This window comes from Coenobita brevimanus, chromosome 65 (genome assembly GCF_032717465.1).
Source record: "Coenobita brevimanus isolate Jiangsu-jjx chromosome 65, ASM3271746v2, whole genome shotgun sequence".
NCBI lineage: Eukaryota > Metazoa > Arthropoda > Malacostraca > Decapoda > Coenobitidae > Coenobita > Coenobita brevimanus.
The window spans coordinates 21,048,916-21,076,325 of record NC_137018.1 but is presented as its reverse complement, the minus strand read 5'-3'; the positions used below and the strand labels follow the sequence as shown (position 1 = coordinate 21,076,325).

At 43.2% G+C, this 27,410-nt stretch overlaps 1 protein-coding gene across 2 annotated transcripts in view; it reads left to right on the top strand.

Moving 5' to 3' along the window:
• Positions 1–27,410, top strand: part of vari (MAGUK p55 subfamily member vari) — a 269,199-nt gene that overhangs the window by 118,633 nt on the left and 123,156 nt on the right. For both annotated transcript variants that reach the window (XM_080276416.1, XM_080276415.1), the window contains exon 7: positions 19,604–19,774. In XM_080276416.1, coding sequence (XP_080132542.1) covers positions 19,604–19,774 — 171 coding nt within the window. The remainder of the gene's footprint in view (positions 1–19,603; positions 19,775–27,410) is intronic.

Here is a 27,410-nt window from a genome sequence, read left to right as displayed (position 1 = left end):
GGGGGATTATGGCATCTGGCTGTAGATAGATAGATAGATTTAATCCTTAGACTTACCAATGACGACCTAAGTCGTCATGCGTTTGTCAACCTCTGACGTCAGTATGACGACTTTTCCCGTCTTCTGATGTAACCTCTACAGAAATATTAGGGAGTCCTCATTTTTGTTGGATGATGGACAAAAGTGGGTGGAGCTAAGCTTCCCACAGCTGGTGTGTTTGTGCTCACTTGGTTTGCTTGGCTCAGTGTGGTGTGAGGTTCCTCACAGGTAGGATGTACACCTCTTGACCTTTCGCCGAACACTTATGCTCCTTTTTCTCGCATATATATGCTGTGTTATTATTTAAGAAAATACAACAAATAATGCATTATTGGAAAGGAAATATATTCTGCTACGTATTGATGCAACAAATATTATTATTTCTTGAATAGTTTTTTATGGGTGAGTATTTTTTTAAAGGACAGTGTAAAACTTTAGCATGTCAGCTAACTTCTACTCACTTTTTTTGCATTTTATTTTTTATATATTGTCTTTCTGGACAATGTACGTTTCGTTCGTTTCATTTCATTTTTAATTGCTCCAACATGCTTGCATGCATCAGCCTTGGTCACCTAATGGTGGCTCTCCATGCTGCACGATCCATTGCAGCCTCCCTTTCAGTCCCTTAACCCTGAGATCACATGTAATGACCTCGTCCCATGTCTTTCTCGGTCTACCCCTCACAACCCCACCCCCAATATTAACACTTCTCACCTTCCCCACCCAGTTATCATCCCCCATCCTCTCCACAGACCAAAACTCTTCATCTTCAAAACAAGACCAAAGTGGCCTTACTATGATGAATAGTAACTTTCCTACGAGTGTTAGAAGTAAAATATCTCTGTGCGATTGTTCTGAAAGCTCTTGAGCGAGAGTTAGGCACACGGACAGAATTTACGCTCCTCCCTTCACAGGATAGGGTTAACCATCTCACGGTGCATGGTTACCCTTCTTTGTGATTATGTGTTAGAATAATGCTGATGGAGAGAGTAAAAATTTGCACAACATGTCTTTTGCTGTGATTCCATTTGTATCATATAATTTCCAGTAATCATCGACAGCATTTTGTATAAAAAGTGTATAGTAAAGTCTGCTGTATTTATATATTGTAGTACAGGTTATAATACATGGAATAAGAACCACAGAACAAGACCTGCTGGTACATTATATGTGTGGTAAATATGAAAGTTATTCATCTCTGTACTGTTCAAATGTATGCAGCCAGCATAACATGTTGTAAGTGGTAATGAAGCACAAAGAATTGTTAATTGGAGGGTACTTTATTATCTTCACAGTATGAACCCCCCCCCCCTTGGATTTATGAAAATTACTGTATAGCTGGGAATCCTTAACAGCTGACACTGATGACACCAATCTGTGGCCAAATAAAATAATCATCATCAGTTGCTATGGATTCAGCTCGCTGATTCTCAAATCCCATGAGGAGAAAAACAGGAGAGACAACAAAACTTTTGTTGCCTACTGTACATCAGTACTTTTGTCATTGTATTGCAAACATGAATATCATTAACCACTGCTAACAACTCTTTTATGCACTACCGTCAAACGGTGGAAAATTATTCATGTAAATATTATACAAGCATACAAAACATGGCCTGTACTGTTTATCTTCCTAGACTAGACCAGTTTATAAAAAAAGGCCATGTATGAGCTTCTAGGTGCATTTTGAGGTAAGAGTTGAGAACTTCACTTTTTTAACATAATTAAGGTGTGCTGAATTCGATTGACCTGGTTCCCAAGCCGAAGTTTGAGTTTTTGCCCTTCTAATTAGCATAAACAAATTGGCATCTTCAGGCAGTTTCTCTAAACAAGCATTTATGTATTAAGTACATTGAACCATATGAAAGACAGGGATTCTGGCTAGCGTTACCATACAGTTGTTAACATGTACAGTACCTGTTGTAAAATCTGAGGCTAATAAGTGTTTCCTTTTATTTGCAGGTGATGATAGATTCAGTGGTTACCTTGAACAATCTTTATGAACTTTCTTAACACTATAAAAATTCATATGAATGGATCTGGATTAGCTGAGGTGTGGGTCTCCACACTTGTTCTTTTGGGAAGGACATAAAACAAGGGTATGCGGATTCACAAACTCACCTTGCATGCCCTGTGATGACCTTTGTTGTCAACCTTTTTGTAGTTTGTTGCTGAAGTGGATAAGGAATTCCATGTTTGAGCTTTCCACAATTATCACTGATGACAAGCCCGAACAACTTACAGAACTGGTATAGTTTCTGATGCAGGAATGTTTTGTAACCTCCTGACAGATTTTGCCGAAAGCAGATCTGACAATGTGAACTTCTTATTCTGGTAGCAGCATATGGAAGTGGTCTCGTTACTGTTGCATTTAAGTTGAGCTCAGCACGATGGTATCTGGGACCTACATCTTCACTGTTTTAGTCAGACGTTGCCCTTGCGCAGTGGCAGTATCGTAACCAATGAGGTCTTGCCTAAGTGACGTATTTGCTGCTGCTATAAAGCTCGAATTGGGAAAAGTTTCAATACCATCTCAGCACTTTCGCGGCACCTCGGTTTGGGTTACCGTTCCTAGAAGAGTAGTCAGGTCGTACCCCACCTGCTCGTGGTGGTCTCGCAGACACCCTGTTTATTTGTTTTTTTTTCCATTTCTGTTTTTTGTGCTTTTTTTTCTTTTGGTTTTCTTTTTTTATCCTAAATTAGGGTGACACAAACGGGGGCGGCGTTACCCGGGTTTATCCTAGGTAGTATTGTATATACGTTTTGCTGTTGTTGTCATTTTGTTTTGTTTTTTGTTCTCCCTTATCATGAGTAAACAGCACCAGTGCCCTCACTGCAGTAGGTCTGTAGCAAAAAGTGCACAAGCACTGAAGTGCGCCTACTGCAGCGAGTGGATTCATATAGCTTGTGAAAATTTGGATGCAGGCGACTATCCATTCATGAAGAGGAGCCACCAGCTGGGCTTTCGCTTGCTGTGTAGCCAGTGTGTTGCACCAGCAGACGAGGTCTTGGCTGGTGGAGGAAGTAGTACCAAGAAGGAGTTCGAAGATAAAGTTATTGGGCCAATCTTTCAAGCAATCAGAGACGTATCAAATAGACTGGAGGCACTAGAGACCAAGGTCTCATCACCCATGGCGGTTACGCAAGATCAGGCCAAGTCATTTGCGGATGCTGTTCGCGGGTCTTTCGTGGGGAGAGGGAAGGATCTGCCTGGGAGCGTGATTGAGATCAGTGCTCATGGCCAGAAAAAAGCCATTCATAGTCAGCATGTACTGCTTGTGAAACCAGAGTGGCGCTGGTGCCCTGACAAGTCAGATGGGACCAGAAGACATCAGAGGCGTACTTAACTTGGTACCAGTTGACAGCTGCCTTAAGACCAAGGCTGGTAGGCTGGTAATGAAGTTTCCGTCAGCTGAGGCCAAGGGTGAAGCAGCTGGGGTGCTGACTGATCATTTTGGCTCTGAGGGCACTTTTTGCATATTAGAGCCAAAGAAAACTTTGCCTAAAATGATTGTGACAGGCCTTTCCTCTTCCTTGGATGACTGACATCATCCCAAATATTCTGAGAAAAAACAATAAAATAAAGATGCTCGTTGATCGAGGTTGTACCCTCAACCTTCTCTTCACAAGGTCAAGGAATGACACCAAAACTGCTGTCTTGAAGATGTCGCCAGAGGTGAGATCCTCCATTGTAGAACAGGGCAATTACATCTATGTGGATCTTACAAGATGTCGCGCTTTCGATAGATTCTGGGTTACACAGTGTCATCACTGTCAAGGCTTTGGTCATACATTTGAAAGATGTTCTAGGAAAAGTGATGAACCTAAATGCGTCTTTTGTGCTGGAGCCCATAAATCTAAGGACTGTAGTAACAGAAATTCTCCCAAATGCATCAACTGCTCCTCTTTAAGACATCAAGATGCTAATTAAAAGTCACAGTCGGTTGCCCATTTGGCATCAAGTAGAGAATGTCCAATTATGATTTCTCATAGGAATAGATTGATTGAAAACACCAATTTTGACCATTCAAAAAACTGACTACGTCCCTCTTGAACCAGTTAAGGATGGGTCTTTTAAATATTCGTTCCATCCGTAATAAGATAGACTATATTAATGAAACTCTAAATCAGCACGAGCTTGACATTTTGTGCTTGACTGAAACCTCGTTGTATGAGTCTGATATTGATATTATTCGTAATGCTTTGCCTAAGACACATTCTATTATTAGTATTCCCAGGCCTGCTGCTGACTATCCGGGAGGAGGCGTAGCACTCATCTACTCGGCAGCACTTGCAAACGTTTCTCTCATTGACTCAGACCTGACCCCATCTTCATATGAATTTATGGAAGTATTAATAAATTTCCATCAGAATACCATTAGAATTGCAATTGTCTATCGACCAGGTCATCCAGGCAGAGATCGAGGTTTTATGGAGGAGTTTGGGCAGTTTCTTGAAGGGTTTTCTCTTAAACCTGGAGGACTTCTTGTTTGTGGTGATTTCAGTTATTGGGTTGACAGTCCAGAGTCAAAACCATTTTCTTCAGAATTCCTTGAGTTGATCACCCAGAACAATTTTTTCAATCATATGAGTAATCCAACTCATGTCTCAGGACATGTCCTTGACTTGATCTTGTGCACTGTTGGTTGCAGGTGCGTATCAGATGTGGAGGTTGACTCATTTGATCCCCTCATCTCTGACCATGCTCTGATCACTCTAGTTTTGATGTCCCGAAATCCCCTTCATATAAAAAGGTCATCAGGTTCAGAAATTACAACAATGTTGACCGCCAGTTGATGTGTTTTGAAATTGATCAACGTTTAAACTCCATCGATTCTTCAAATCTTTCTTCTGGTGAATTGGTTGATATTTACAACAATGAGCTCAGGTCAATTTTTGACCATTATTGTCCTGAAGTTTTCGTTTTCGTTTTCGTTTTTAAAGGCTCCAACATGCTTGCATGTATCGGCCTTGGTCACCTGATGGCGGCTCTCCACGCTGCACGATCCATTGCAGCCTCCCTGTTCAGTCCCTTAACCCTGAGGTCACACTTAATGACCTTGTCCCATGTCTCTCTCGGTCTACCCCTCATAACCCCACCCCAAATATTAACACTTCTCACCTTCCTCACCCAGTTATCATCCCCCATCCTCTCCACATGTCCAAACCACCTCAATCTACTTCTCCTCATCACAACACCAATACACTCCAGTCCGATCCTACCTCTCAACTCTTCCATTGTAAACCCAGCCCCTCCAGGCCTTGGACGCAGTGACGCACTGCACATCCACCTAATCATTGTCATTTCTGTACGTCTGAGCCGGCGAATATCTTCCTCCTTCACTGCCCAGGTCTCACTGCCATACAGCATTACACTCCTAACACATGCTGCATACAAAGACCCCTTAGCACATAGGGAGAGCCCTCTCAATGTCAGGAGAGGCAAGGACTCCCTCAACTTCTTCCAACCACTTCTCACCCTAGCCACAGAGCTAGCTCCAGCCCCACCTCCAGCACACAACATGTCTCCCAAATAACAAAACTCTTCCACACACTCAAGAGATTCACCAGCAAGTTCAATCCTTTCACGTCTGACAATCTCCACCTGCTCACCCCGGCACGCCATACACATAAAATCAGCATTATCTCACAGTCTACCTCTGATACCACTACATCTCTTATGCACCCATTTATCACACACACCGCACAAGATGGAATTACTTCCCACGCCCTTGTGGCAAACTGCACATGGCCACTCTCCCTCGTCTTTGACAGTACCGCCACCAACCCTAGATATCATCACTTTTATTTTATCTGCATTTACCCTTAAACCCTTGTGCCCCATACCATCTCTCCACATCCTAAACCTTTCCTCTGCCTCCCTTTCATTCTCTGCAATCAACACCAAATCATCAGCATACAACAACTCCCACGGGAGACCGTTTCTAAAGTCACGTGAAAGGGCTTCAGGTACCATGATAAACAACATGGGACTCAAGACTGACCCCTGATGCACACCAACATTCACGGAAAACTCATCACTCAAATCTCCATTCACTCTCACCTGGGTGTGAGCACCCACATACATGGCCATAACCACCCTAACCAGCCACTCCTCCAAGCCATGCTTTCTCATTGCCCACTTCACCACTCTCTAGGGACTCTGTCAAAGGCCTTTTCCAAATCAACAAAAACAAAATAAAGATCCCTTCTCCTACCAATATATTTTTCCTGAAGCTGTCGAACAATGAATATGGCATCAGTGGTCCCCCTACCTGGCATAAACCCAAACTGCATCTCATCAATATTCACTCTTTCTCTAATCATACCTTCTAAAACTCTCTCCATTACCTTCATTATCTGATCTAAAAGCTTTATACCTCTATAATTCCCTCTTTCCAGGGCATCACCGTTCCCTTTATACACATTTACGATTACACTCTTCAGCCAATCATCTGGGACAACACACTTATAAATAATCCTGTTTTCAGGTCAGTGACTAAACTCACCCCTATATTACCTGAGGCCTTCAACATTTCGGCAGTCATCTTTAATATCCTCACTGTTCGCCACTACCCTTCCTTCATCATTCTTCACACACTGCTCACCTATGATATCCCGATTATCCCTCTTCACCTGACCTGCCACCCTAAATATATTTTTCCTTTCCCCATGATTTAGGTTATCAAGTAATTGTCTCTGTGACTCAGACTTTGCCCTGTATACCTCTCTTCTAGCCCTATGCTTGGCAGCCAAATATTCCTCTTTGCTTCCACCCTTCTTCCATTCCCGGAAAAGCCTTCTTTTCTCCTTAATTGCAGCTTCTACACCCTCATCCCGCAACCAGGTTACTTTATGTCTTGGTGGTCCTCTTGTCCAGCCGCATGTTACATCAGTAACTCTCAAGAAATTGTTCTTGAGGGCTCTGTACTGTTCATTAACGCCTCTGTCTACAGCTCTCTGTTCAGCCACCACTCTCCTCAACTCGCTATAGAAGGCATCCCTTACTACTTGGTTTTTCAACTTCCATGCTTTCCTCCTAGGTACATAAGTCCTCTTTTTCATCACTTGTTCTTTAAGCACCATATCACAAATCAATAGTTTGTGCTGCTGCACACACTCCTCACTTCCTATAACTTTAACATCCCTCACTAACCTCCTATCGGCTCTCCTAACCAGAAAATCTATCTGACTGCTATTTCCCCCAGACTCATACGTAATTTACCTACTGTCTCTTTTCCTAAAATATGTGTTGCACACAATCATGTCCTTTGCCTCCCCAAACTCAAGTATCCTTTCCCCTTCTGCATTCCTTAGACCATACGCACATTCCCCATGCACTCTTTCATAACCTTGTGCTGCTTCACCTACATGACCATTTAAGTCCCCTTCCAAAATCACTATCTCATCATCCCGCATACCGCCCACTACACGTATTAAATCATCCCAAAATCTATCTTTCTCTGATTCATCCAATCCTGCCTGTGGAGCATATGCCGATATAATCGCAGCTATCTTTCTTCCCAACAGAATTTTCACTACCAGTATCCTGTCGCTTACTCTCAAAACATTCATAACATATTCCACCCATTTCTCTGCAACCATCACACCAACACCTCCATATCCGTCTGTGCCCCCCTGCCAAAACAACTTATAGCAACAGTCCTTCCCAACAATCTTTCTGGCTGATCCACCCCTGTACCGGACTTCCTGCAAACACGCCACATCCACCCACCTCTTACTTAATGCCTCAATGACTTCCCCTGCTCTTCCCCTCAAACTTCCCACATTCCATGAACCCACCCTCATCCCCATGGGTGATTTACTGTCCTCAGACTTGCTTTGAAACTTATTTTGTTTTGTCATCTTCAGTATTAATAAAGGGGGACAGACACAGCACAGGTCCCACTCACTGCACAGTTCCAGGTCCAGGCAATGGATCTGGGACCCCTAGCCCATTAGCTTACCAGTGGCTGTGGTAGTGGCCTCGGGGCACCCTGCCAGGACAGCTGCAGGGACACCCTCCAAGCGCGTCTTGGCACTGCAACTATCCCGCCATTATACACCCACTGATAGGGCAGCCTCCTGGGGTGATACTCGCAGGTTCGGGCCCCTCTCTATTGGGCGGAAGCAGCAGCCTGGGAACCGCAATGCCCTGTACCCTCTAGCACAGGCCCGAGCCCCATCTCGCCCTGGACCCACGATCTATGCTGGCAGAACCCCCGCCACGCCTTCCCCCAGAAGTCCGCCACTAGGTAGTGGGGGCAAAGTTTCCTGGCCGCATGCCCTTGCTGGCGCCAACCCTTGTAACGTAGTGGGATACGTTGTGTGAAATGTAAAGTGCATGTGCTGTAGTGCATAGATAGTTAGAGGAAATGTTTGGGAGAGTATGCTGGTCTACTCTCCATGTTACTGTCACACTGAAAAGGTCAGCAAAGGGGGATGGTTAGATAGCTAGTGAAACAGGAGCTTCAGCTCTCCCTATCACCAGCATTCCCATTCCCATTCACTATATGTGATAATTCTCCGTGGTATGGTCCATCCATTAATTCTTTGCGTAGACAACGTAGAAGGGCAGAATGTGAGTGGCGCTTGCAGTGGACCGAAGTAACTCGTTTGCGTTATGTTTTTGTGAGAAGAGCAGTTGTTCACGCTGTAAAAACCCAAAAGGCTAGGTATTATCAAAATAATGTTGATTCATGTGGTGGTGATAAAAAAAAAACTGTCTGCAGTTGTGAACAATTTGGTTGGTCGGAGGAATGTAATTGTTAAACCAACTTCTGTATCTGATGCGCAATTGGCTTCTGATTTTGCTTCTTTTTTTACAAGTAAGATATCTCGCATAAGAAGTGATTTAGACAGGACTTCTCTTAGTGAAGCATACTCAGTTGACTTCCAGCCACGGTGCACCGGGGATCATTTGCTTTCAACATTTCATCCACTGGATGTAAACAAAGTCAAATGTTACATCAGAGAACTTAATAAAACATTTTGCTCACTCGATCCGTGTAACATGTCACAACAGCCTGATGTGTATGAGCATGCTGCAGACTTTATCTGCAACATAATAAATAGATGCTTCTTAGAAAGTAATTTTGTGCAGTCTGAGAAACGTGCTTTGCTTATGCCCCTAAATAAGAAACCTGGCCTTGATGTTGAGAGCATGACAAATTATCGTCCTGTCTCTAACCTGTCTTTTTTATCCAAGATTATTGAGCGGGCCATACTCGATCAACTCTTACCACTACTGGAACACAACATCGTTGTTCCTGTTGTTCAATCAGCATACAGAAAATACCATTCAATTGAAACTGCACTAACAAGGATTCAGAGTGACTTGGTGGCAAACACGTGTAGTGGGATGTCCTCTCTCGTAGTTCTTTTGGATCTGTCTGCAGCTTTTGATACAGATCATAAACTATTATTGGATGATCTGTATTTTTATGGCGTTCGTGATAGTGCCCTTTTGCTCCTTAAGTCGTATCTGTCGGACAGATCTCAGAGAGTGGTTGTTGATTACGCTAGCTCTGATTCTGCTCCTCTTCTATTTGGAGTCCCTCAAGGATCAGTTTTGGGTCCAATTCTATTTACTATCTACACAAATAGTTTACCGTCTCTACTTGATGCTCATGATGTGTCCTATCATTTTTATGCTGATGACACCCAGCTCTATGTTAAGATGTCAGATATCAATGTTACTAAGACAAAGTTTGAATCTCTAATGTCTGATATTAAGATTTGGATGGCTTAGAGGAAACTTAAGCTGAATGATGGTAAAACTGAGATCATCATCTTCAGAGGAAACAGAAGGGGTGATGACACTGACAATGCCCTGGCTTTGAACATTGGCATGTCACAGCTGCATCCAGTCAGTTCTGTTCGAAATCTGGATGTTTAATTTAATTCTAAGTTAAATTGCAAAGAACATATTAATCAGGTTGTAAGAGGTTGTAACTTGCATATCAGAAATCTGTACTCTGTGAGAAGATTCCTGAATAGACGGTGCCTCTTAACATTGGTCCATGCAGTGGTCTTGTCTCGTGTTGATTATTGTAATTCACTGTGGGTTGGTCTTCCAAATAATATACTAACAAAAGTTCAGTCTGTGTTGAACAGGGCGGCACGGCTTATCTTTGGTCTCCCCCCGAGAACCTCAACTACCCTGTTTCTGATTGAGTTGCATTGGTTACCAGTAAAGGCTAGAATTGAATTTAAACTGTGTCTTATTACATTCAAGGGTCTTAAGTTTGGTGAACCGAAGTATCTTGCTGAATTGTTAAAACTCCCGTCGGCACGCCCGGGTGTGATGTTACACAGTGAAGATGATTCCTTGCGTCTTGATGAGCCAGGAGCCATTCACCAGTCATCTTTCTCTGATCGTTCTTTTGCATATAGAGCCCCTAGATTATATAACAGATTGCCATTGTCCATAAGACAACTCTCTACTGTTGAATCCTTTAAGAGACAGCTGAAAGCCTTTCTTTTTTCAAAATGCTATGACCTGGAGAGAGATACTATGACGGATGATTATAGGGTTTAATTATTGCCACTTTCATGTATATATGACGTAGCTTGTATTATATACAAGAAATGTCACAATTCTTGTAACTGTAAAAATAATTTATGTGTGTTGAGCGCTAGTGAATTCCCAAAAGGAAGAACTGGCGCTTTTGAGAAACAAAAGGCCAGATTATTATTATTATTATTATTATTATTATTATTATTATTATTATTACTTCAAGCTATGTGACCATCTGAACTTTGCAAAATGGGGTTCAATATATCTAGCTGAAATGCACCAACTTCCAGAGGCCATAGCATCAGAGTTTGGGAGAGGCAATTTTGTTGTCAAGAGATATGCTCAAACTTTCAATCATGCAGATTCATAGCAAGCCATGGTGTGAAGTAGCACAGGAAAAAAACGTGGTGGAATCATTGGTATTGCTAAGACAAATCAGCACTGTGCAGGTGGACCCTGTCATATAATCTGAGGTAACATATATCAGCCAAGACTCATGCTATGCACAAGTTTTGTCTTGGGAATACAAACCTTCACAGTGAAGCTACCAAATCATGTCAAGACTGTGATATCGATGATGAAAGTGCCTTGCTATTGATCTTCCAGGGTTTAGGCATGTTTTCAGCTGTTCCGCAGCCAGAGCCATTGTGAAACCTTGTCAGAAAAAAAATTGGCAACAGCAACAATCCAAGACTCACTGCTTCGAGGCAAGGAGCTTTGACAAGAAGAAATATATGACTTCGTACAAAAAAGGTTTATTCTAGCAGAGCAACGGGACAAACCAGATGTTTCATTCTGTGCGATCCTCCAGAGGAATATATATAATGCCCCAACATATGCCACTCTGTATAAAGTGGTTAAGGCCACTAAGGACAAAGACAAGGAAGCTCTCCTGAATGCAAACAACAGTGCCCTCGAACATCTGCCTATAAAGCTGATCGACCAGTTGACTTGCTATTTGTGGTAAAGCATGATCATCATCCAGTCCCATTTTTTCCTGCAGAAATGAATGGTACAGTCAACACTGGGAACAAGTCTGCTCTGGCAGATGTGATAACAAAAGGCATAATTGCCCTGAGACTTCTGAACTTCAAGAAGGATCATCAATGGACTAGCACCAGTGGTATCTCTGCGAAAGCCTGATAATGCACTGACCTTTGGAGGTCTGTCTCAAGCATATGTTAGCATAGTGCTGAAAATGGGTTCTACATATCAACTAATAGATGTTGTCTCAACAGGTATAGGGAAGAGACAAGGCTGCTACCAGAACACACTGAAGCAAAGCCACTGGGCCAGGTAGATGACTTAGTAAGAGTCATGATGTGCCTCTTACAAAAAACTGAAAGGATTATCTATCATTGGCTGACAACAAAGCTGACCTATCAAATTTCTTGTCCTAGGAACTCTCCTCACAGTTATTGAAGGATAAAAAAAATTGTTGTTGCTGGAGGGTTCAGGGGGGAACTTGAGGCCAGGTCATCAAAAGTGACCACTGATTTGAAAATGCACCAAGAGCCACACACTAAGAAGCTGACTCAAGGGTGGTGTTTCATGCTGTACACAGCCAGTTTAAAACAGCTGTGTCATCAAAGGACACCAGTGTCCTAATGCTTTTGGTTTCCCACTTCCCTTGTATGCATTGTGATCATCTTTGGATGATGTCAGGTGCATCAAAGTAATGGAGTTACAGTAGAAGTCTGATTGTTTGGCATCTACGGGACCAGGCTAATGCCGATTAATCAGATTTGCTGAATAATCGAAAAACCAACCCACTCAGTACCTTATATGTATTGGTGAACACCACCATTACTACTTGTATCATGACAAGTATGTTTGGAGAGAGGACTGTATACTGCATGATACTGTACAATACTGTAATGAATACAGTACTATACCTTAATCTGGAAAAAAAAAAAAAGAAATTAGTGAACATATATAAGTGTAATGGCACAGCAGGCCTACAAGGGCAGATGCACTTACCTAACTTATAGTAGGTTCTGTATTTACATATGACATTAGAATGGGTTGATTGGAGTTTGTTACTGTTGGGAGAAGTCCCCAGCAATAGAGGGCCCTGCAGCAGGCTCTAAGGACTCCTCAAAGGGCTCTGGTTAAAAACTGTCTATCACTTCCAGGTCATCCACATTGACAATGGCAGGGTCATCTTTCTGTTGCAACGGCAGTAAGGCTTGAGTTTCAGAGATTGCTGCTGGTGATGGGGAGGGAGCAGCAGATGATGGCTTTCTTGTCAGCTTTTTAAAAGAGGTCAAGTAAGGTTGCCTGCATCACAGATGCTGCCATTTTAGTCTGGAAGTCCCTGAACATGATGTACTGCATCACTTCACCACCGTTAAAATTAGATGAGCTCTCAAGAAACCGTAACAATTTTTCATTGGCCTCTGCTGCTTCCTTCTAGGTGACTTCTCCTGTTCATCTTCCTCTACTGCATCATCACATTCGATTTCCTGGACCTTCATAACCTCAGGATTTGTTGCACTCATAATTAGTTGCTCATTGGTCTGCTCTTGAACCACTGGTGTATCTGTGTCTTGCTCCACCCACTCAGCAATATCATCATCCGTCAATGAGCTTAGGATGTGGGACTGTGGAGCATGTCGAACAATTTGTACAATATTTTTGTAGTCTCTTACTAACTTGTCTCTAGAGCCAACAAACTCCTCTGTGTCATCCAGTTACACCTGGCCACAGCTCTCTCCAGCACTTTTGCAAAGTTGCCTGCTCCACATCTTGCCAGGCTAGGGCAGCCATGAAAAGTGCATCTTTGATGGTGAACTGTTTTTGAAATTCATGCACTGGAAGTGTAGAATTCAACAGTTGTCTAGCAAAAGCAACACAGTAAGCAGTCTTGATTTTCTGAACGAGTCCCTGGTCCATTGGCTGAATTAATGATGTGACATTTGGGGGCAGGCTCACAACAAAAATGTTCCCATTCACTAATTCATTGGCAGGAGGATGAGCCCTGCAGTTGTCAGGCAGACCCTCTGTTGTCAAATTAGCCTTCACTGATGGAATAAAGTGGTGGTGGAACCAGTACAAAAAGCTCCTGCAGTCATCCAGGCATTTCCTTGAGCATCATATCAAACAGGCAAATGCTTGACATTTTTCAATGCTCTCGGGTGCTTATATTTTCCCACAATAATAAGTTTCAGCATGCGCGTTCCTGAGGCATTTGAACATACTGACACCGTTAAACATTCCGTGTTGCGTTTAAATCCTTTAGCAGCCTTTTCTCCTTCCCTTGCTAGAGTCCTTTCAGGGATGCTCTTATACAGAAGACCTGTCTCATCTGCATTATATATCTGGCAAGGCTGCAGCTCGTGGTTTTTTTATGAGATTACTGAAGGTCTCACTGTACCTCTCGGTGGCATCAGCATCGGCAGACAGGGATTCACCACTCACATCCAGCTGCCTGATGCCATGCTGAGCCTTGAGATTTCTCGACCACCCATCAGAGAAAAATCTTGGTTCAGTTTTCTTCATTTCAGCACAGAACATTTTGGCCCTTTTTATGATGAGAGGCCCCAAAACAGGCTTCCCTTCTGAACGTTGTGACACAAACCACCTGTGCAGCACTTCATCCGGCTCACTTAACTTTGCCTTTTTCATTGCTTTCCTCTGAGTCTTACTAGAAGCCTGAGACACAAATTTGAACAGATCGTTCTTCTGTTTCTTAATGTAATCGATGGTAGATGAGTTTATGTTAAACTCCTACATTATCTGGTTTCTACTCATATGAGCTTCTAATTTTTCCAACATTTCAATTTTCCAGGCAATAGGCAACACCCTGTGCATACACTTCCTGCTAACACCCGATAGCTTTCCACTTGTTGAGGCCATTTTCAAAACACTAAGATGTTTACGATGTTCATAACACACATGGCTAGTGCTCTCGGGTGTTACGAAGCTCCACTATGATGTTACGGTGCTTACAGCACACATGGATAGTCCTCTTGGATGTTATAGTACAAAGTTCACAAAACACATGGACGAATTGAGAGATGTTGGCATCAGCACGGCAACAGCTTGGAAGAATAGTGAAACAGATGCTCATGCTGGACTCGCTACACAATTGTCCTCTCTTTATGCTATGAGAGAAAGAGGTAGCCTCTGAGCTTCACAGCAGTGGTAAACTCATCCCGTCACTTCCACCATCTCACTCACTAAGGCGGGTAGGTAGCTGGTGAGCCTATGGGAAACTTCCTAGACTGACAAAAAATTCAGAATATCTGCTGAATAATCAAAGACTTTCATAAATGGGACTATTTCTCAAAACTGCCGAAATGTCTGATTTGCCAGGTAGTTGGATGCCGAATAATTGGACTTCTACCGTATATACCAATTGATTCAGTTTTCAGTGGTCTACCAAGTTGATTGTCCACAACACTGTTTCACACATCAGCTGGGTTTGACACCTCCTGTCTTGCAAATCACACCAAACAATCATCATGGAAGGTCTTCAAAGAGCACCACAAACTGCTGAAGAACTAGGCATTGTTGAACTTACCAAGGAGGCAGATCTGCAGAATCATTTGTCCACAGAATATTTAACGTGCATGGAATATTCTCTTTTGATTCAACACAATATATCTTTTTGTAAAAGACTGGTTAACTAGAAGCATTGCCACCAACAGGTGATGAACTTTGTTTCCAATTGATTTGAGTATGCTATCAAGCCATGGTTTGAAGAAATGCACATTGTGCCACACCTGACCCACCTGCAGCTGTGGAAGTGGGATGGGAATGCAGTGATTTCAGACTAAAGCCTGTTCTGATGTCTCTGAGTCCAGTCCCAGAAAGCTGCCCTGAAATGGTTTCATGTACATGCCAAAAAAACTGCAATAATAAGTGCTACAAATGTCACAAATCAGAGTTGAGGTGCACAGCAATGTGCGCCTGTCGGCAACAAAGTGATGACCAGACCCCTTGTATGAATTTGATGTGGTACAGCAGAAAAAACATGAGTGATATTCTTGACTGTACATCATTGACTTGGTCCGGAAAAGACCTGTATACATGAGATATACTGTAAATGCTTGTTTAAATAAATTGTCCAAAAAAGGCAATTTGGTGGCCATTTTGTTTATGCAGATTAGAAGGTCAAGAACTTAAAATTCAGCTTGGGAACCGGGTTAATCAAATTCAGTGTACTCCAATTATGTTAAAAAATGGGGTCCCCAGGTTTTAACCTCAAAATGCATCTAACATTCACATTTCTCAGAAATCAATCTAGTCTATCTTGACAGCCAGGTATTTTGTATAAATTTCAAATATTCATTGCCAAGGATCTTAAGCTGCCACTATCTATTGGTGCATGGAAGGTTGTTAATAAATTTTTCATCATTGTAAAAGCATGCCAAAAAAACTGCCCCTCCCTGGAAAACAACTAACTAAAAAAACAAACAAGAAGCCTCGGACAAGGACTGACCAAATGTTGACGACCCAGGACCGGACAAAGGACTTGGTAATGTGTACATGGAATGTAAGAGGAGCGAATGATGAGGTGAAAGAGAGAGAGATTGTCCAGGTGCTTGAGGATGCGAAAGTGGATGTATGTGGAATAACTGAAACAAAATGGAGAGGAGAAAGTGTGAGAGAATGGGAGTATGGATGGGGTATATGTGCAGGAGTAGATGAGAATGAGAGGGCAAAGGAAGGAGTGTGTATAGTTGTGAGTAAAAGATGGAAGAAGAGCATAAGACAGTATGGATCAGCTGGGGCAAGGATTGTGTGGGTAAAGTTGAAAGTTGGAATACAAATGTGGGCGATTGTGTGTGTGTATGCGCCAACGCAAGATCGTGCTAGAAGAGTGAGAGAAGAGTTCTGGACAAATGTGGAAGTGTGCATGGAAAAGTTTGGAAGGAATGAGAGAGTGTTTTTGATTAGTGATATGAATGGTAAAGTTGGTAATGTGAAGGTGGATGGAATAGTTGGTGAGTGGGGTGTGCCTGCTGAGATAGATGAGAATGGGAGTGCGTTAGTGGACATTTGTGCTGGGAGGGGGTTGGTAATAGCCAATACCCTCTTCAGGCATAAAATGATCCACAGGTATACATGGCGAGTGATGAGAAGGGTGGGTGGTGAACTGAATGAAAGGAAGGCAATGATTGATTATGTGTGTGGATGAAAGGATGCGAAGATGTGTAAAGGATGCAAGAGTGTATAGAGGTTGGGGGAGTGGACTTTCTGACCAGTACTTGGTGGTGGCCAGAATTAGGATGCAAGTAAGATGGAGGAATAGAAGAAGGGAGAGACGAGAGGAAGGAGTAGTTGCAAGGAGAGTGGAAAGGTTACAAGAAGATGAGAAAAAGGCAGAGTATAAGAGAGAAGTGGAGGAACGATTGGGCAAATATGAATTGGAGCAGATGGGAGACGTGGAAGGTGTGTGTAAGATATTTACAGAAGAAATATGTGCAGCATGTGATGTGGTGTGTGGAAGGAAGAGAAGACGGAGGGGGGTGCAAGGAACAGCGTGGTGGACTGAAGAGGTGAAACAGGCTGTGGCACAAAAGAAGAAAGCATACAATGAATGGATGAGAAATAGGGGCGTGGAAGAAGTTGAGAGGCGGAAGAGAGAGTTATATGTGGAAAGGAAGAGAGAGGTGAAAATATTAGTAAGAGAGAGTAAGAAGAGAGTGGATGAGGAATTTGGAAGGAATTTGAGTGTAAAGTGGAGCGACTGTAAGAAAATGTTCTGGAGAGAAGTGCAAAGGGTAAGACAGGGTGGAAGTGAAGTTAGCAGGGGAGTGAAAGATAAAAATGGTAGATTACTAGTGGAGAAGGGAGAAAAAGTGAGCAGATGGAGAGAACACTTTAAGGAATTGTTGAACATAGAGGATGGAAGTAATGCGAGTATAAGTGGCTGGGGAATGGCTGGGAGAAGGAGGGAGGTGAGAAGACAGGAAGAAATCAGTAGGATAGAAGTTGTGGAAGCAATGAAGAAAGTTAAATTGGGGAAAGCCCCAGGAATTGATGGAGTGTGTGGTGAAATGCTGAAGCATGGGGGAGAGATAGTAGTAGAATGGATGTGGAAGATGTGCAGATTGGCCTGGGAGGAAGGTAGAGTCCCAGAGGATTGGAAGTCAGGTATAATTATTCCCTTGTACAAAGGAAAAGGGGAAAAAGAAGTGTGTGGTAATCATAGGGGCATTTGTCTTCTTGGTATAATAGGAAAAGTGTATGGTAGGATACTTATAGACAGAGTTAGAGAAAGAACAGAGAAATTAGTTGGAGAAGAACAGGGAGGCTTTAGGAAGGGAAGAGGTTGTGTAGATCAGATATTCATTCTTAGATCTTTAGTGGAAAAGTTTCTAGAGAAGGGAAAGAAGTTGTATCCGGCTTTCATGGATTTGGAGAAAGCATATGACAGGGTGGATAGACAAGGATTGTGGAAAGTGTTAAGAATATATGGAGTAGATGGGAAGTTGTTGAATGCTGTGAAGAGTATGTACGATGGTGCGAAGGCTGCAGTGCGTGTGGATGGTGAACTAAGTGAATTTTTCTCTTTGAAAGTTGGTTTGAAACAGGGATGTGTCATGTCTCCATGGTTGTTCAGTCTGTACATGGATGGGTTAATAAAAGAGGTACAAGGTAGGGTAGTGGATGTTGGAGTGGCCCTGGTGAGAGAGGATAGTGTTTGGAAACTCCCTGTACTGTTGTTTGCAGATGATACTGTGTTGTTGAGTGAAGACGAAGGGGAGCTGCAAGGCTTGGTGGATGAGTTTGAGAGAGTGTGTAAGAAATGGAACCTAAAGGTGAATGTAGGGAAGAGTAAAGTGATGGTCTTTGAGAGAGGTGAAGTCAGTGAATGTACAGCGAGGTTGGATGGTGAGGAATTGGAAAATGTGAGTACGTTTAAGTATTTGGGTAGTGTGATGAGTAAGAATGGAGGTTTGGAGGGTGAAGTACTTGAAAGGGTACAGCAGGGAAGAAAGGTTGCTGGTTCCTTGAAAGCAGTGATAAGAAACAGGGAAGTGAGCATGGAAGTAAAAAAGTTACTACATGACAGTATTGTGATACCAACTCTAACGTACGGAAGTGAAGCTTGGACATTGTTGGAAGGACACTGGTCAAGAGTGAGAGCAGTGGAAATGAGTTATTTAAGAGGAGCCTGTGGAGTCACGTGGAGAGACAGGCTGATGAATGAGGATATAAAGGAGCGTTGTGGTGTGGATGTGGATGTGATAGGAAGCGTTGTGAGGAACACACTGAGGTGGTTTGGCCATGTGGAGAGGATGGAGGGCGAAAGACTGACGAAGAGAGTGTATGTGAGTGAGGTGGAGGGTGGAAGAGGGAGGGGGAGACCGAGGATGAGATGGAGGGATGGGGTGGAGAGGTATATGAGAGAGGGGGGTGTGAGTTGGGAGCAGGGCAGTGAAATGGCAGGGGACAGGGCGACTTGGAGGCGATTTGTTTGTGGCCACCCCAAACGGGATTGAGGCGTCTGGCAATAGATAGATAGATGGATAGAAAAGCATATCTTCCCAACAAAATCATCAAGTAAATGGTCCTCAGTGTTCAAATCCCACTCAAGCCCACCCAGAGGTGGACTTGGGATCATTGCCTCAGCCTGAGAGAGACTCAAGCCTTGTTTCTGCATATCAAATTTTGGTGGGTCCATCTCAGTCTGACTTAGACTGACTCAGGCCCTAAGTCTGGCTCAGGCATCATTCTTACATTGGCTGTGTGGCTAACTCATCGTGATTTTATTCAATAGCAGGAAATCCTATGCTGTCAGAAAGCTATATACAGTCCCTTAAAACCTTTAGGTACTGTACAGTATTTTGTTATATAGAACTCACCCTGTCTGTAGGTGGGATAAAAAGGTCATGATGATGATGAAAATGATGATGATGATGATTTTCTTCGGCTGAGAAGGGTTAACTATACAGGTTGTCTTTCATTTTACAAGTACTGTAGAGGTGTACCCCATGCTGAAATAAGTTATCTGGAGGTAGCAAGAGTAGCCTAAACCAAACAACATAATGGAATTCAGGGGGCTAACCATTCACCACTTGTCTGGCTCAGATTGTGGACCAGAGTGACCCCAACTGGTGGCAGGCACAGGTGGTTGAAGGCAGCAGTAGTGCGGGACGACGGACAGGATTGGTACCTTCCCAGCTGCTGGAGGAACGACGCAAGGCATTTGTCAGACAGGAATATGACTACGTACACAAGATTGGCATCTGTGGTACCAGGGTTAGTTTTCACAGTCTTACTATAGTTCTGTTGTAGAGTTAAGTATTTTGCTTTATTCAGTAGTTTGTCTTTAAACACTCATTCGTTCATTCATCAGCTTATCGTGTGTTGCCCCATGAGGAGCATAGGTGCCAGGGACTAGGTAAGTTGGTCCTGACATTTGAGATGAGAGTGACCAGCCTTATTCATCCCTGAGTGGCTTTACGTGCACAATAAACCTCAACCACTCCTTAGTTATAAACCTGCACTGGCTCCATCTGATTGGAGCACCTTAATTATCCATTAAACCACTAGCTGCCATAATTTGGTTATATGGTTACCATCCAGTGCAGTAAATGGTTTCCTGGTGTACAGGAAACCATTTGGCTTGTCACTCAGTGTAGAGACACCTGTAGACAAATGGAAGAAGAAAGAATGAAGGAAAGAAAGACAAAAGTGGAAGGAAGGAAAGAAAAGTGGAATGGGCAGGAACCCGAGAGCAGCACTACGTCAAGTGAATGGATGGTGAGCGCCCTCACCTACCGCAAATATCGTTAACCACTACATCTGTAAGATAAAAAGTAAATAACTAAATAAATACAGTAAATGGTTTTAAAAGAAAGTTAAGTTCTGTGAAGAAAAATTTTCCTCATATATTAGCCTTGTTCATATGATGACACCCTTTACATTATATTCTTGCTTGAAGAAGGTGCATCCTTAGCATATGCAATGATGTGAAGTCTGTTTTGCAAAGCACAGTAGAGTCTGTAATCAGATTTACTGTACACTCGATCCTTGATTTGGCAGTCCCCTATTTCCCGGATTTAGGATTTCCCAGACACTTGCTGAGGCCGGACAGTATTATCAAATGCCGGACAAATGCCTGTACAAGTCCAGGATTCTTACAAAAGCCCGGCCATTATTCTCTCATAAAACTATAAGCAGTCTGCTGCATGGCACAGTACAGTACCATTGTGTCCAGTATGGGATTTTTGTCAGACAGTACTGCAGTACTGGACTAAATCGTTTTGTTTCGTTTTTAAAGGCTCCAACATGCTTGCATGTGTTGGCCTTGGTCACCTAATGGCGGCTCTCCACGCTGCATGATCCATTGCAGCCTCCCTGTTCAGTCCCTTAACCCTGAGGTCACACTTAATGACCTCGTCCCATGTCATTCTAGGTCTACCCCTCATAACCCCATCTCCAATATTAACACTTCTCACCTTCCTCACCCAGTTATCATCCCCCATCCTCTCCACATGTCCAAACCATCTCAATCTACCTCTCCTCATCACAACACCAATACACTCCAGTCCCATCCTACCTCTCAACTCTTCCATCATAAACCCAGCCCCTCCAGGCCTTGGATGCAGGGACGCACTGCACATCCACCTAATGATTGTCATTTCTGTACGACTGAGCTGGCGAATATCTTCCTCCTTCACTGCCCAGGTCTCACTACCATACAGCATTACACTCCTAACACATGCTGCATACAAAGACCCCTTAGCACGTAGGGAGAGTCCTCTCAATGTCAGGAGAGGCAAGAGCTCCCTCAACTTCTTCCAGCCACTTCTCACCCTAACCACAGAGCTAGCTCCAGCCCCACCTCCAGCACACAACATGTCTCCCAAATAACAAAACTCTTCCACACACTCAAGAGATTTACCAGCAAGTTCAATCCTTTCACATCTGACTATCTCCACCTGCTCATCCCGACACGCCGTACACATAAAATCAGCATTATCTCGCAGTCTACCTCTGATACCACTACATCTCTTATGCACCCATTTATCACACACACCGCACAAGATGGAATTACTTCCCATGCCCTTGTGGCAAACTGCACATGGCCACTCTCCCTCATCTTTGACAGTACCGCTACCAACCCTAGATATCATCACTTTTGTTTTATCTGCATTTACCCTTAAACCCTTGTGCCCCATACCATCTCTCCACTTCCCAAACCTTTCCTCCACCTCCCTTTCATTCTCTGCAATCAACACCAAATCAGCATACAACAACTCCCACGGGAGTCCGTTTCTAAAGTCACGTGAAAGGACTTCAGGTACCATGATAAACAACATAGGACTCAAGACTGACCCCTGATGCACACCAACATTCACGGAAAACTCATCACTCAAATCTCCATTCACTCTTACCTGGGTGTGAGCACCCACATACATGGCCATAACCACCCTAACCAGCCACTCCTCCAAGCCAAGCTTTCTCATTGCCCACTTCACCACCTCTCTAGGGACTCTGTCAAAGGCCTTTTCCAAATCAACAAAAACAAAATATAGATCCCTTCTCCTACCAATATATTTTTCCTGAAGCTGTCGAACAATGAATATTCCCCTGAAGGAGGACCTTCAGGATCCTGAGGAGGCCTCTGTGCCTCAACCTCCCTCATAAATCCATCATAGTCACACACTGACATTGTTGTCTTCGTCATCAGAGGAAAGTGCAATACTGCAATGTGACTGGCACACGACACAAGTCTCGAGGAAGGTGCACTGTACTGGCTTGTCAGTACTGTACTAGGGAAACTTTCCTCAATGTTTGCCATCTTCCTGTGCCTGGGTAGGTAATAGTACTGGACACAGAACGTCGGTACTAGAGAAGAACTCATCGGATTTGGCCCACTTTTCGTAGCTGATCCATACTAGCCCAACAAATCCATACTACAGTAATGAGTTATTTTATTTTTTTGCCGATCGTACTGGATGAGAATAGTACTGGACAAACGCGTACTGGACGCGAGGGTACTGTATAAGTTTAGCAAGGTTTTGACTCGATAAAGGCCATTTCTAACACACTATCTATCTATCTATTGCCACACACAAGACGATATTTTCATACATGAAATGCATCGTGGCCACCAACCTGCTTCACCCCACCAGTTCATTCTAACTCGTGGCAATATCCCATTTGCCTCTTACCTTTCTCAAATGCCACTATAAATAGTTTATTGCATAGCACAGTAAAATTTAAGGAAGGCTTGGACACAATAAAATTCATAAGTACAGTACCCTCGCATCCAGCACGCGTTGTCCAGCATGATTTGAGTCCAGCATGTAGCGCAAAAAATTAGTACCATTTACAGTAAAACCTCAATTTAACGGCACCCTAGGGGGCCCTGAGCATGCCGAGAAAAACAAAATTCCGTTAGATTGGGGCTTACACCGAGGGGGAGGGGTGGGGAATCGTAACAAAGTCTGAAGCACCCATTCCATTCCGCTGCATGATGGTGACTGACGTTAGGCCTGGGCTGGCGTGCAGTGTTGCCAAAGTAGTTATAGAAATCTGCTAGATTGGTCTCAATAGTGATAAAAATCTGCCAGACTGAGAAAGATTAAGGAAAAAAACGCTAGACAGGACTTTAAATGAACACCAGATATATAGAAAATATCTAAATTTTTACAAGTTAGATAGCTTTTAAAACAGTTTTTAAAATGACTAAATTTAGCAGGAAAAATGCTACATTGTAACACTGCTAGCATGAATGGTGACTAGTGGAAATGTGTCAAATGTCGCTTTTTCACTTAATTATTGTTATTGACCTAAAACAAATAGATGTTAAACTTAACTACAGTAATACTTTCACAAGATTAGCTTTCTTTTACACAATTAAATAATGTTTGCAGGGTAGGCAAAGACTTTCCGTCTGCTAACTCCCAATCAAGTGAATGTTGCCAGACCCAGGGAGTTCGTCTGAAACTTTAAGAAATCGAGTCAACACTTGGGCAAGTGTACTTTCTCGCATAAATTCGTAGGTGAGAGTCAAAAGCTCATCAATATTCCTTCTCACGAGGTATCAGTTTTGAGAGATTTTATAATTAAGAAATGTGGCTTATGGTGTAATATGAACCAACATAATGTGCAAAGATTTTTTTTTTATTTTTTTACATTCAGTCAGGAGGCTCAGTGTACAGGTAATTTATCGATACCCCTGGAACTCAAGCTAACACATTTTTAAGCATATAAACATGTGCAGACATACAAAATCAATAAAGAAATTTTATATTTACCCTGTAGAACAAAAGAAAGCAAGTAGGTGTGGTGTTGTAGTAAAGTACTGTACAGTAATCCAGGTAAGTACAGTACAGTAATTCAGGTAAGTTAGTTGGCAGGTTGGAGTAGACTAAATGGCACTATGTAAATAAGTTCGCTAAGTTATGAAGTCTATAACATTAGTTCTTAAAGCTAACCTTACATGCTAATTTATTTCACTTTGGGGTTACTGGGGGCCTACTGGTGGCACTGGTGGATCATCAGGATCTTCATCCAGTACCAGTACCATAGGGAGATCACTTTGGGCTGAGGTTGAGGGTTGAGGCTGGAGGTCGCTAGAGGTTACGGCGACCCTCTTTTTGGCTCTGGCAAACATGGTTCGGATGTCTGCCTGTTTGCTGGCCTTTCTCCGTGCATCCTGTAGAATATTGCTCATACTGTGCAATGATAGAACATGTTGAGCAGTGAGTGAATGCTGCCTCTCAGCAAACCTTATGAAAGTGTCTAATGCTGCCAATCCCTCAGCCCAGGGCACATTGGGTGACACTTCTAGTTCCTCGTCACTCTCCTCCTCTTGAACCTCTGGTGCTCGTCCTTGCACAGCAGCAATAATTTCATCAGTATCAAGTGTTTGTGTGACGGGTACATTGTCTTCTAAGTCCATCCAGTCTTCCAGTTCTTGGTCCTCAACCTCCACCTTATCACTGCCATTAACCATGTCGCGAATGTTCTTCTTGAGTTTCTGGGCTGTAGCAAATCCCTCAAACTCGCCATCCTCATCAAAGTGGTCTACATCTTGTGTCACAGTGGGCCACAACTTTCGCCATGCTCTGTTGAAAGTCTTACCCTTCACGTCCTTCCAGGAATTGGAGGCAAAATAAATGACATCCTTTAGAGTGAAGTTTTTCTGTACTGAGACCACTTCTGAGTCTGAGTTCAGGACCATACGCATAAATTCCTTTTTATAGTGCATCTTGAGGTTTTGGATTACCCCCTGATCCATAGGTTGGATCATACTTGTGATGTTAGGGGGCAGATAGACAGCAAAAATATTCCCTGACACTAATTCACTGGCAGGGGGATGCGCCCTACAATTGTCCAAGAGGAGTACAACTGTTTTGTCCTCAGGCTTGCCCAGATGTCTTAAATTCTCCTTGACTTCAGGAACTAATACATGAAAGAATCCCTGCTTAAACACCTCACAGCTCATCCATGCATTTCCCTGGTGGTCATAATGAACAGGCAAGTGGGCTACTTTCCTAAGACTCTGTGGTTTGGTATATTTACCAATCACCAGCAACTTTATCTTGTGTTTCCCCAAAACATTGGCGCAGCATAAAAGAGTTATCCTGTCTTTATTTTGTTTAAAACCATGTGTCACCTTCTCGTTACCACCTGCTAAGGTAGACCCTGGCAAACAACGCCAAAACAGCCCGGTTTCATCTGCATTGTAAATCTGATCAGCTGACAGATGGTACTTGTTGACGATGCCTTGAAATGTTTCCTTATATTCGTCAGCAGACACTTGGTTAGCAGACATTTGTTCCCCACTGACATCAATGGACCTAATGCCATGGCGAAGGTTGAATCTGTGCAACCAGCCAGATGAAAAAACACACTTGTCGGTAATATCTAGCCTCTCATAAAATATTTTGGCCTGTTCAATGAGTAGTGGGCCAGAGATTGGTGCACCTTCGGAACTCTTAAGTTGGAACCACTCATATAATGCACGATCAAGTTCTTCTAATTTAGGACGCCGTAGGTTCTGCCTCTTTTCTATCCCCTTGCTGGTCTCACTCTTAGCAAAAATCTCCTTAATCTGGGCTGCCTGTTTCTTGAGATCATAGATGGTGGAGGAAGAAATTGCAAACGCTTCCATAATACTCCTCCTAGACTCATTTCTCTCCAACCTCTGCACCACTTTGAGCTTTTTTCTGAGTGTCAGTACCTTCCTTGACCGTTTTTCCTGAACTTTTGGCATTGTCACTGCCTAAAAAAGTCATGAAATCCTGCAAAATAAGCACACACATGGGATGCTTTTGAGTCAGGTTAAGCGGGAGGAAGACTGGGTGAGCATGAACATAGGCTACCTAGTTGGTGGGAAACTGCAAACAGATGATCGAGATACATGTGGCACTGGCCACATTTGAATTTCTTTCTAAATTTTATCCATTTTGGGGGAATTTATTAAATATGTTTGCATAAATATTCCTTGGGAGATTTTGGGAATTTTTAGATTTTTCTTTGCATAAATATTCCTCAGGAGATTTGTGCCATTAGTTTGGGGTTCCCGTTACAATGAATGTCGTTAAATTGAGGTTTTACTGTAATACGATTTAATTACTGTAACATGGTTGCGTTAGTATAACACTGACGGAGCTCCGAGAAGTGGGTGAAATTCGCAGAGTTCACCTCTAGCACGATCACCCCCAGTCCAACACGGTCATACTGGACGTTCCCGTGACGCTGACAGCCAATCAAAACTTCCAATCAAGTAGCCTCCCCCACCCGCTATCATGACGTGATCATGATGAACCCAATTTAAAATGCTTCTGCTCTCACGTGATGTTTTGTTTAAATTTCTCCTGCCACAACGCCACTCAGTCGCATAATTCTTATTGGAAGGTGCTTTTTTCTCGCTGCATTTTCTGCCCTTGCTACTGCATTTTACTCTGCTCACGATGCCTAGGAAGCCTTCTGAGAACCCCAAGAAGCGACGGCACCTCCCTCAGGCCACCAAGCTAAAAATCATCAAGAGGAAGAAGAAAGGGGAGAGGAATGTGGACATTGCCAAGGCCAGCAAGCCCACCAACACTATCTTAAAAGGTTAGATATCATTCATAGTACAGTACCATTTATTATAATTACATTAATACCAGTATATGTATGGGTATATGGTAGGTATTTAGAGTGACTTTTCCTAGGGTTGCTGACATAATTCATTTTTCCCCATAAGCTCTGTTGTTTGTTCAACACATTTTTGGTCCAACACGGGACCCGTGCATGACAGTACAGTGCTCGTCAAAATTATCGAGCGCCTACCGCCGGGCGCGCAATACTTATGGCCAAAAAAGAATCACCCATTTTTGGTAGTAAAAATTGAGCCACAAGTTTGAGGCGCTAGCATGACATCACGGTAGCCTGAGGCCTTCTGACGCGCTGGTTGGTTCCCACCTCAGTTGCCCACGGGCTGCCTGAGAGAGAGGAACTCCGCCGCGTCTCCCTCTCTTTTGTGCCCTTTTATACTGAGTGTCCAGCAGTGTTTTGGCTTTCGCCACTTTGTTATGGCACCTACCCATGAACTATCAAGTGAAATCATATCCCAGATCATTGCTCTAAAGGAGGCAGGCCACCAAACAAAGGAAATTAGTGAATTGGTTGGTGTGGCTCGATCGACAGTGCATAGGTGGTGCACGCGGTTTCGAGTGGAAAACAGTGGTGACGTTCTCACAAAGAATCCGCGGTCTGGTAGGCCTAGGAAAACTTCCCCAAGGTCTGTTAATGTTTTAAAACGTGCAGTTGCGTTTAATCCTCGTGCGAGTGCAAGGAAAATAAAGGAGAGCAACCTGGAAGTGTTTGGTGAGGTGTCTGTGCGCACAGTGTCTCGTAGGGTCCATGAACTTGGTTACACAAGTCACAGGCC